The sequence below is a fragment of the Nematolebias whitei genome, chromosome 21, assembly GCF_014905685.2.
Source record: "Nematolebias whitei isolate Nwh7 chromosome 21, NemWhi1, whole genome shotgun sequence".
NCBI classification, from domain to species: Eukaryota; Metazoa; Chordata; class Actinopteri; order Cyprinodontiformes; family Rivulidae; genus Nematolebias; species Nematolebias whitei.
Genome location: NC_056518.1, coordinates 30,766,668 through 30,777,895, shown reverse-complemented (window position 1 = coordinate 30,777,895; position 11,228 = coordinate 30,766,668). Strand labels below are relative to the sequence as shown.

The following is an 11,228-nucleotide window of genomic DNA, read 5'->3' as shown; positions in this document are numbered from 1 at the left end:
TGGACAGATAAAAACACACCTGGACCGATAAAAACACACACCTGGACAGGTAAAAACACCTGGACAGATAAAAACACACATAGGCAGGTAAAACACACCTGGACAGATAAAAACACACCTGGACAGGTGCAAACACACACCTGGACAGGTAAAAACACCTGGACAGATAAAAACACACCTGGACAGTTAAAAACACACCTGGACAGGTGCAAACACACCCGGACAGGTGAAAACAACAGCTGCATCTCCCGTTCAGTTCTGATCCAAAGATAACTTCACATTTTTTACATCGTGTCATTAAGTGTGAGTGAAAAACTGGTTCTGTTCCCTGACCCAACGGAACCCTCGATCAGCTGATCGGTTTTTCAGCAGTTCCTGATTCTGAACCTCTTAAGATCCAGAGCAGCAGCAGGACCAGAACCAGTTTTCAACTCAGATTTACCATTTTGTTTATTTGTTTACACCGTTTGTTGCAATTGTTGGTTCTGTTGCTTTAATGTTCTGTTCGTCTCCAGTCAAATCTGAGTTTGATCCGGTTGTTTTTTTCCTCCCTGTCCGGTTCTGTGGACCCATTTCAGGGTGAGCCAGCACAGCAAGACCACCCTGATGACGGCGGACAACCTGTCCATCTGCTTCTGGCCCACCCTCATGCGTCCCGACTTCGAGAACAAGGACACGCTGTCCACCACCAAGCTGAACCAGGCGGTCATCGAGGCCTTCATCGTGCAGAGCGACTACTTCTTCCACGGCGGCGAGGTGGCCGACAGCCCGCGCAGCGAGGGGACGCCGCCGCAGCACTGCCACAGCATGGTGGAGGCTCTGCTGCCGCTGCAGCTGCCCCCGCCCCTGCAGCCGCAGCAGATCCAGCACGCCCTGCCCCCCGACCCCCTCATCTAGGACGTGGGCCGAGGCCCCGCCCCCATGAGCCGGAGCTGCTGCTCAACTTCCACTCTTTGAGTTTTTAGGTTTTACAGACTCGCCTGTCGGGTCCAGACCCGGGAGCAGAATCCTGGATTAGAGATTAAAAATTGCACGTTTTTGAAACTGTTTGTAGAAAAGAGCAGAGTTAATTTGGCACATAACACTAACCGTTCAGCAGGGTCCAGCAGAACCTCTGAGGAGCACACCACCCCCCACCCCACCCCAAGAGAAAAGGGAAACTGCTCTGACCCACCTGGTTCTGGTCCTCACAGTTCTGACGGTCTGAGGGACTCCTGAGTCTTCCTGCAGGGTTCTGACTCCAGCTCCACTAAAACTGACGCTCAGCTGCTTGAAGCTTCTTTTGTTTTTCTTCATTTGGAGGTGGACGACGGAGCTGTGGTTCTGGATACTAAATGACAGAACCAGAACCGGTACCCCACTCCCACTACATGAACCTAAAGGACCCCCCTCCCCCTAAAGGACAGGACGAGATGAGTCAGTGGTCCACGTGGTGATTTCATGTCTGTTTTATCATCATTTCTTTTTTTTTATGTCTTTTGTAACATTTGATGTGTGTGTGTGTGAGTGTGTGTGTGTGTGTGTCCTGACCTGTGGTCTGCAGGGGGCGGGGCTTCAGAAGGGAAAATGAGCGTAGAGAAGCAGATGAACGTGTTTTTACTCTTTTACTGAAGACAGAAACTCCTCAGAGGTGACTGAAGTCAAAAGGTTTAGATAAAATAAATCGTCCTTCGTTTGTTTTATAAATTCTGTTGAAACAAACTTCATCAGCAGCGACTCCATCATCTTTACCCGCTTCTTCCTTTCTGGGTTGCGGGGGTCACTGGTGCCTATATCCAGCAGTCACTGTGCGAGAGGCCCTGGACAGACCTCCAGTCCATCACAGGGACACATAGAGACAAACGAGACAAACAACCATTCACTCTCTCACTCTCACCCAGGGACAATTTAGAGTTACCAATCAGCCTAACATGCATGTTTTTGGTCTGTGGGAGGAAACTGGAGCACCTGGAGAAAACCCACGCGTGCACGGAGAGAACATGCAAACTCCCCCTAGAAAGGCCCCCGGCCAGGCAACCTTCTTGCTGAGAGACGGCAGCTCTACCCATAGGTGTCACAACAATTATATGTGTTTGCCCCCCCCACCCCCCCCCCCCCCCACCCACACACACACACACACACAAACACACATTTACTATGAAAAATGAGTTCCCCCAGTGCTGTTTCTATTTTTTCGTGAACAAATCCATTCCACTTGATAAACAGGAGAATACTCAAACCACTAAAAGTCCACTTCGTTTTTTCCTGGTTACCTTCAACAACTCTCCACAGTATGCAGTGATTCCCAGAGTGCACTTGGCTTGGCAGGGTGCTCACGGAGGTGTAGGTGGGACACCTCTGTGTTGCGCACTAGCTTAGCGCTACATTAGTGCCGTCAGTTGTCGGCCGGGGGGGGATAGATGTTTTTTTCATTCAACCTTTATTTATACAGATAAGTCGCATTGAGCCTCGAAGACTCATTTACAAGTGAGACCATGTAGATGTTAGGGTGCACGAGAGAAGCAGAGCGTGCTTTATTCACACAAGGAGAGCTGTTGGTCAGGCTACTTCCTGTTGCTCTCTAAAATAGTTATTGAATCAAGTGTTGGTAAACGTAGATGTTTAACAACCTGTTAAAATACACTCAAATGCAGGAAATGGCATTTACTTTATTCAAAATCTTCTGGGGGAGGACCCCCCCCCCCCCCCTACGGGTGTCCCCCCCCCCCCCCCCATTACAAATGCTTTTGACGCCAATGGCTGCTAAGTGAGCTGATTTCATTTGATCAGTTTCAGGTTGTTTCAGTGACTTCTGCAGGTTTTTGTTTCTTAAAAGAGTAAAAACTCATTTTTCTGTAAAGCTTCATCTGTTTGGACTCGTAGGATCCGAGGACCGGACCCCTCTGGTTCTTCAGAGCCCCCCCCTCCCGCTCTACGATGGCACATGAGCAATGATGAAACTGTGAGGTTCTGGATGGAGGTCGGCTCACCTCCTGAGTGTTTTTTTATTCTCCTGTTTCTGTTGGTAAATCTGCATGTTTAGTAAAAAAAGGAAAGAAACACTTTAAACTTTACCGCAGCTCTTAGGATCGTTTAATCTCAGTTTTGGTTTAAGGGCAATATTTCCAGAAAAAACATCTTTTTGTTCCTGATGGAAGAAATCAACTTATATCATATTTTTTGTTACATGTTGAATAGTTTCCCTAAACAGAAGTATATATAAGTCTAAGTATAAATCTATAAATCTATGGGGGTACGGGATTCCGGTCCAGCTTTTGTTTCCTGCTCTTCTTCTGTCGGAGGACAAATTCTGTGAGACGTTGGACGTGTCTCTGGTTTACTCTGTCACACATAATCCTAGTCTGGATGATAAAAAACATCATTTTCTGTGTCCTTCATGTTTTTTTTTTAATGACATAATGAGTGCAATCCTTGTGGTACTTCAACTTTTCGCTCCACTACATTTCAGAGGTTGTAATCTGGACGATAATCTCTAATCCTGATTTTTAACACCCCCCCTTTCACACCCAACAGGTCGGTGAAACGTCTTCAACACTTTATACAGAATGTTTTAAATAAACCAAGAATTAATAAGGAGCAGTTATTTTGCTGACTGGGCCTTTTTATTTCTTTGTCGACACTTTAAACACAACAAATCCTGATAATCTGGGTTAATCTTTGACACTTTCTCATTCACTCAACTTTACATTTCAGGAAAAACTGACAATTTCATGTTTGTTTTTAGAAGAACATACATTTTAATCAACTCACATTTAAAGAATAAAGGAACATTTCTTAGATGAACAGATAATATCTTACCTGCAGTAGATGGCTGTAGAGAAACTGTTTTAATCTGACATGACTGAGCTGAGGCTGGTCTGAAGCCCACAGCAGGTTTTGGACCTTCACTCTGGGTTTCTGTGGTGATGTACCAGCACAAAGGACAGCAGCAGCTAGCTGTGGCACTTCCTGAACAGATGATGTCTAATAGTTCTGTCAGAATTTAATTTTTTTGTTGATTTTACACCAACAGAAAATACTTTTCAGTTCCTAATAACCTAAAATGTTCAAGTTTAAACAATTGAAGCTACAGATTTACAAACAGAAAAGAAAATGTCCGCAGCGTTTATTTTTATTATTAATTCATTTGACTGACGTGACGTTTTTCTTGGTAATTAAAAGGTGAAAATAAGTTTTTGTGCGTTTAAAATAAAATATTCAGTTTTTTTGTTTCTCCTGGGTTCAGCAGGTTGGACACATGGGCGAGGTTCTGCTGCCCTCTGCTGCTCATCCTGACCCAAATCCACCTCCTGCTTGTTAAAAGGCTTCATCCAGAACCCTAGACCTGAATCTGAGCTCAGGTCCTTCAAGCTCCTCCTGATTTCTGCTGAGATGTTTTTATAAAAGAACCTGCAGGAGCTGGACCTGCTCAGGACTCAGTGGATCTGTTACATTTTATATTTAATAAAATTTCTAAATTATCTTTAAAATAACCATCACTTTCTCATCGGGGGTTCTGAGTTTAGAATTAAGAAAAAACAAATAGATTTGGATTATTGGAGCATCAACCTAAAATAAAATGGAGTCCAGTCCTCCGGATCAGAGTAAAATTATTTATTAATTAAAGAGCGAGTGGAGTCACATTAAAAGAAACTTTCGCAGTACTTTTACTGTGTATTTTGTGAAATGCATAGTTTCAAGTCCAAATCATTAGGAAACTGAAAATGTTGGCTTAGTTTGGGCAAATTTACACGTCTGAACAAAATATTGGCTCAAAGTAAATTATTCAAAAGGAATTATGTTGTTTTGTCCTCGTGACACAATATTTATCCACTTTGTATTCTGAAGTGGGAAATCTGTAAATTGTTTAAACTCCCACAATTAATAAAAGACGTTCCTCGGTTTCTATGTCTGAACTGTAAAAGGTACACTCTGAGATCGGGGAAACTAAACAGTCACTGGCCAAAAGGATGGACCAGCACAGAAGAGCATCAGGCCAGGACTCTGAGGTCTACACTCCTCCAGACCAGAGGTCGCTCTTTCAAGGATGAAGATGTTCACGTCCTTGATGGAGAGGAACGATGGTTTGAGAGAGGAGTGAAGGAGGCCATCTTTACGAAGAGAAATTGTCCACCATTAAATGGGCGGAGCCTCCATGTCCAATTGGTCCCTCTTACAATGCTGTTATTGCTAGTATCACTCAGCCCCTGTGAATAGCAATCAGCCATCAGGGTGGTAAGAATCCATCGTTAGGCTGATGGTCCTCGTTTTTTACATGTGAACAGCTGGTTCTGGATGTTAACAACAAACTGGGTGATCCACTATGAGAAGGTGCTATTTATAAGACTGAGTTTGTTGCAGCTCCTCAGACTGAAGAAGTCTTTTTGGATAAAATGTGAAACGTTTCAACAAAGAAGAGTCCATCCAGAGGACCTGACTCAACCTGGTTATTTCTAATTTTACCTGGATTACTGAGCATTTCTACTGAAAGTTTATTTTTATGCTTCTGTAGTTCCGGGAGGGTCCAGAAGAAGGCGCGGAGGACTTCCGGTTTTTCTCCGTGAAAAGGAGCAGCTGCTCTGTCATCCTGCTCCTGCAGGAGGCCGGCCACACCCTGCCAGCCAATCAGAGCGCGGCTCCGCCCCCTCTCCCACATCCTCTGTCTCTACGGTAACAGGGCCCCTCCCCTCCCGGTCTCTGAAAGGTGCCGCATCATCATCATCATCTTCAGCATCCCGGTCTGTGCCGCTGGTTAGCTGTTAGCGTTAGCCTCCTCTGTGGGTGGACTGTCCCCGTCCCTGAGCAGAGCCGTGTCCTCCAGTGTCCAACAGGCAGGACAAGGACGAAGAAGGACTGAAGGAGCTTTGAGAGATGAGGTAAGTCCTAGAACCTGCTGCTCTGTGGCCCCCAGCCCCCACTCCTTGTGTGTGTGTGTGTGTGCGTGTGTGTGTGTGTGTGCGTGTTTTAATGATGCTAACCCTCAGAATGATGCCAGGAAGTAGACGGAGGGAGGAGACTCCCAGCTTTTGTTATGAAGGCCTGCAGCTCTCCAGAAGACCGGTACTCCCTGTCCTCTGGACCAGGTCTTGTTAGACCACAGGCCTGATTGGTACTGCCCAGTCCTCTGGACCAGGTCTTGTAAGATCTACCTCCCAGTCTCTGGACTGGGTCTTGTTAGACCACAGGCCTGATTGGTACTGCCCAGTCCTCTGGACCAGGTCTTGTAAGATCTACCTCCCAGTCTCTGGACCTGGTCTTGTTCAACCACAGATGTGGTGGGTCAGACTGGGGAGGTTCTTCTAGACGAGCTGAGAGTCTCACAGCGTCTCTAACAGTAAAGGGGTAGTTCAGACATTTTGAAGTGGACTGCTGCTGTATAGTTAATATCTTACCTGCTGTAGATAGCTCTTTGATGTTTGGACAAACAGAGTTTAGTTCTGACAGAACTGTGACAAGATAACAGATATAATCTCTTTATAACTTTTACACAGAAAACCACTTCAAAATGTCTGAACTTTAAATCAGAGTTGGTACCCTGACGACTCGTGGACCCAGGAGGACCTGAAGTGTTTTATCTGCACCTGGTTCCGGCTGTAAACGGGTAAACATTTTTCTCTTTTCGTTCCTTAAAGCTGAGTCACTTCATGATGATGTCCAGATTTTCTCCCTTTGGAAAATGTTGGGAATGCTCTTTAACCGACAGGTGAGGCGGTCACCTGGTTGCTCCACGCTCACCTGAGCAGGAGGGTTCTGTTGTGACACCAGAGTTTGAACTTTCAAACAAGCTGCATCAGAACGTCCACAGAACAAGTCTGCACATCTGCAGAACGGACCTGCCATGTGGAAACAGTGAGGTCATCACCTGCATGTTTGGCAGGAAGTGATGTCACTTCCTGCAGCTGTGATCGGCTGCAGAGCAGCAGCTCAGACGCTGCAGCCGTGTTCTGTTACAGATGAGGATTAAATCTGGACTCTCTTTGGGTTTAAACGTGAACGGATCTCAGAAGACTGAGCTGTAGTTTGTTTGTTTGTTTGTTTGTTTGTTTGTTTGCTTAATAAACTCCGACGCACCGTAAAACTCAGTCTGAGAGCTTTGTGCTGCCAAGACGAACAACCAGTTTAGATTTATTTCATGTTGTGTCTAAATGTTCGTTCAGCTGCACGTGTCGATGTGGACCAGCCAGGACTGAGCCGACCCATCGACCCGTTTATCTGACAGAACTCTGGTCTGCTGGATCTCCGGCACGCAGACTTCAGAACCCAGAGGGGCCTCATGTTGCGTAACGTGGTCCGTCTGACCAGGACTTTGTGCCCATTCTTCATGTCCAAACATCTCCAGCTCCAATGGTTCTGCTTGTGTCCAACAGAATCTGATCAGAGGTTCTGAGCTTGACTGAGGTCTGGGGTTTGACTGTACCGTTCCAGAACCGTTACCCGGTTCTCATTAGACCAGTGGACTGTGTTTGGGCTCTCTGGCTGCAGGAACTTGAATAAACGGTTTCTGCAGAGAGCCAGTTCAGATCAGATGGTTCTACTGGTTCTGCAGGAACCGGTTCAGTCGGATCACCAGATGTGATGGACAGCTGCTGTCAGGTTCTGCTGAAGTACTGGAGACATGATGGTCCCTCTGCTATGGTCTGGACTGAACTGGTCTGCAGTGGTCTCCAGGGTTCTCCACAACGAGATGTCCTCCTCCATCTCACTCTGTCCTGTGTTCTCTGTCCTCACTCTGTCCTCTGTCTTTACTCTGTCCTCTGTCCTCACTCTGTCCTCTGTCTTTACTCTGTCCTCTGTCCTCACTCTGTCCTCACTCTGTCTTTACTCTGTCCTCACTCTGTCTTCACTCTGTCCACTGTCCTCACTCTGTCCTCTGTCCTCACTCTGTCTTTACTTTGTCTTCTGTCCTCACTCTATCTTTACTCTGTCCTCACTCTGTCTTCACTCTGTCCACTGTCCTCACTCTGTCCTCTGTCCTCACTCTGTCTTTACTCTGTCTTCTGTCCTCACTTTGTCTTCTGTCCTCACTCTGTCCTGTGTTCTCTGTCTTCACTCTGTCCTGTGTTCTCTGTCCTCAGTCTGTCCTCTGTCCTCACTCTGTCTTTACTGTGTCCTCACTCTGTCTTCACTCTGTCCACTGTCCTCACTCTTGTCCTCTGTTGTCTGGGTTCTTTGTCCTCACTGTCCTCTATGTGCTCTGTCTTCTGTCAGTCCTCTGTGTGCTCTGTCCTCACTCTGTCCTCACTTCGTCTTCTGTCCTCCTTCCATGTCCTCTCTAACTGACCCATAATGTCCTCTTTGTCTTGTAGCCTAGCGTAGCATGAGGCTGTCTGGTGTAATTGTTAACGTTTGTCTTCGTGGTCTTTAGGAGATCAGGCTCCGCCCACTGGAGGAGCAGATATGGAAAGAGAAGACATTATTAGTCTTTCTGTCTTCCTCTCATTTCTGTTCCTCAGTCTGTTTTATTAAAGCAGCCGAAGAAGCCGAAGATTAAAACTAAATGAGATTTTCTGTTCACGCTGCTTCTCTCTGCACACACTCGGTAAGAAACATAAACCAGATGAGGACACAACCAGGGACAGGACATGGACCTTCTGATCCATTATTCATGCTGCAGCAGAGACACGCTCAGACACACCCGCCTCCTCACAGCTTTGTGTTTCCTCATCGATCGCTTGGATCAACCACGAGGGCAGCGCTGGAAGAAGTCTACCTGAACACCCTTCAGACACAAGTCTGAGGGCTCACCCTGACTCTGCAGCCTGCCCGGTGATCCAGGTGATCCAGGTGGTCCAGGTGATCCAGGTGATCCAGGTGGTCCAGGTGATCCAGGTGATCTAGGTGATCCAGGTGTGGTTGATTAAAAACAGATGACTGTGGTTGTTAGAAACACCTCTCTGTACATGTAACCACCGTTTTTAAAAGGAATCCTGCATATTCCCTTTAACAGGAAGAAACCTCCAGCAGAACCAGGCTCAGGACGAGTGTCCATCCGGCTGAGTTTGAGAGGACAGGAAGTAGAAACAGACACAGAAGGACAGGTCCAGGTGTTCTGTCTATAGGAGGAAAGATAAAAACCACGTTACGATAGAAATAATTGCAAATACAAACAGGTGGAGAAGAGCAAGTAAAGAAGCAGCAGAGTGAGGACATGTGGTCAGTTTGTCCTCCAGTAATCTAAGCCCATAGCAGCATAACTAAAGGATAGCTCAGGAAACTCAAGCCAGCCCCAACTATAGGATTTATCAAAAATGTTGAGCCTAATCTTAAAAGTAGACTATGTGTCCGCCTTACAGACAGAAACTGGAAGTTGGTTCCACAAGAGGGGAGCCTGATAACTGAAAGATCTGCCTCCCATTCTGCTTTTGGAAACTCTAGGAACCACAAGTAAACCTGCAAGTTCAAGCATTATTGTGCTAGCTGTTTGGCTAGCAAGCCTGGAATAGAAATGCTATAAAAATGTTAGCCGTTTGGCTAGCAGTAGGCGATGGAAATTTGTAAATGTTAGCTGTTTGCTAGCTCTTCAGCTAGCATTTAATGAAAAATATATATTTTCTGTTTGTTAGAAGCAACAGAAAACAGGAAGTGGGTGAAGGACCGTGATCACCGTGATAACTTGTGGAGAAACAACTAAAATCATTAAGTTTCAGTGCTCATCATGCACAGCTCGTTTAGCCGTTGTGGGTTTCTACAACAGGTCACTTCATACCTCTTCCTGCCATGGCTTTCTTATCGCCCCGGCAGCGTGGAGATAGTTTAAATGAATTATTGCTGCTTCTTTGTCTGCAGTGAAATGAATTGAATTACACTGCAGTGGCAGCCTGTTCCGTGTGAGGTTTCACCACATAGCCTAACGTAAACCTATGAACATTATGGGCTGCCTTAGCGTCATGGATGACTCACTAAATGTTCTTATTTGTAACAACCCAGATAATAAAGCAGACTCTTTAGATCAGAAAATGAATCTGACTCGTAGTTTTTCTCCTCCTGACGATGGACAGCACCATTATGTCCAGTCACGTTTCATCTTCCTCTGCTTCCTGTTTCCTGTTGTCATGTGACTGATGAGGTCATGGATACCAGGATGACGTATGTTCCTGCTAACTGACCTCACTCGTCCTGTTAATTAATGTAAGGATCAGATTTCTCTGAGTCAGGACGGCCTCTTTGATCTTCATCAGAACCATAGTTCTGTACGGGTCCAGGACAAACAGTGAAAATTAAACTGCAGGTTCTGTTGAGCTCACTGAGTTCAATAATTCAGTTTCATTCAGGCTGATTTTATTGCAGCTTGTTTTTGGCTCTGCTGACGTATCTCCACAGCTGATCGCAGTCAGCACACGCACGCACGCACGCACGCACGCACGCACGCACGCACACACACACACACACACACACACACACACACACTGTGGACTACCAGATGTTTTTTTCTATATAAGAAGGGAAAAACTTTCGCTAAATGGTTAGCTGTTCAGATGCTAACGGTCTTGCTAACTATTTAGCTGTTGCTAACTCTCGCAAACTTTATTTTTTAAATGCTAACTATCTTACTAACTAGTTATCTTACTAACTATTTACCTGGTCAGATGCAAACTCTTGCTAACTTTATAGTTCAGATGCTAACCATCCTGCTAACTCATTAGCTGTTCAGATGCTAATTATCTTGCTAACTACTTAACTGTTTAAATGTCTGTGTAGCTGGTGTTTAAGCATATTTTAGATAGATATCTAAAGAGCTTCTTAAAGTTTATAAATAATAGAGAAGTCAGGATCATGTTTTCATGCTGAGAAAAAGTAATTTTAGGAAGTAACAGGAAATGTTTAAATGATTTTAGATGCTAAATTATCATAACTAAATTAATAATTTGCCTTAAAGTTTAGAAGATTTGACAAAATCTTTGCTTGTTTCCTGTAATTTCTCCTGAATCCCAGACAGTCTGGTAGCCGAATCATTTATTTAAAGTTTGTGAATAAAACATTAAATCTGTGTTTCTTTCTGTGTTTGGCTGAATGTTGTGAAAAAACACACAACGGTGTTAGTACATAAAAACCTGACGACAACAACAAAGATTAAAACGAGGAAAAGACTCGAACAACAACAGGAATAGAAACTATGTTCCCATTAAAAAAACTTTTAATTTAAACATGAAAATACTACACAAATATAAACACTACTACATTCAGTGTCAGTTTCATCATTAAACTCATTTTGTAAACAAAGAATGCTTTACAACCAAAACAACATTATA

At 44.9% G+C, this 11,228-nt stretch overlaps 2 protein-coding genes across 2 annotated transcripts in view; both read left to right on the top strand.

The window, feature by feature from the left end:
- Positions 1 to 1,715, top strand: part of LOC119427229 (rho GTPase-activating protein 5-like) — a 10,359-nt gene extending 8,644 nt beyond the window's left edge. Inside the window, exon 5 of the mRNA XM_037694810.1 lies at positions 579 to 1,715. Within this exon, the coding sequence (XP_037550738.1) occupies positions 579 to 897 (319 nt within the window). The 3' untranslated portion in view covers positions 898 to 1,715. The remainder of the gene's footprint in view (positions 1 to 578) is intronic.
- Positions 1,716 to 5,836: 4,121 nt separating this feature from the next.
- The window catches only part of akap6 (A kinase (PRKA) anchor protein 6), a 24,510-nt gene continuing 19,118 nt past the window's right edge, over positions 5,837 to 11,228 (top strand). Inside the window, exon 1 of the mRNA XM_037694808.1 lies at positions 5,837 to 5,855. The gene's annotated coding sequence lies outside the window, so the exon portion shown is untranslated. The remainder of the gene's footprint in view (positions 5,856 to 11,228) is intronic.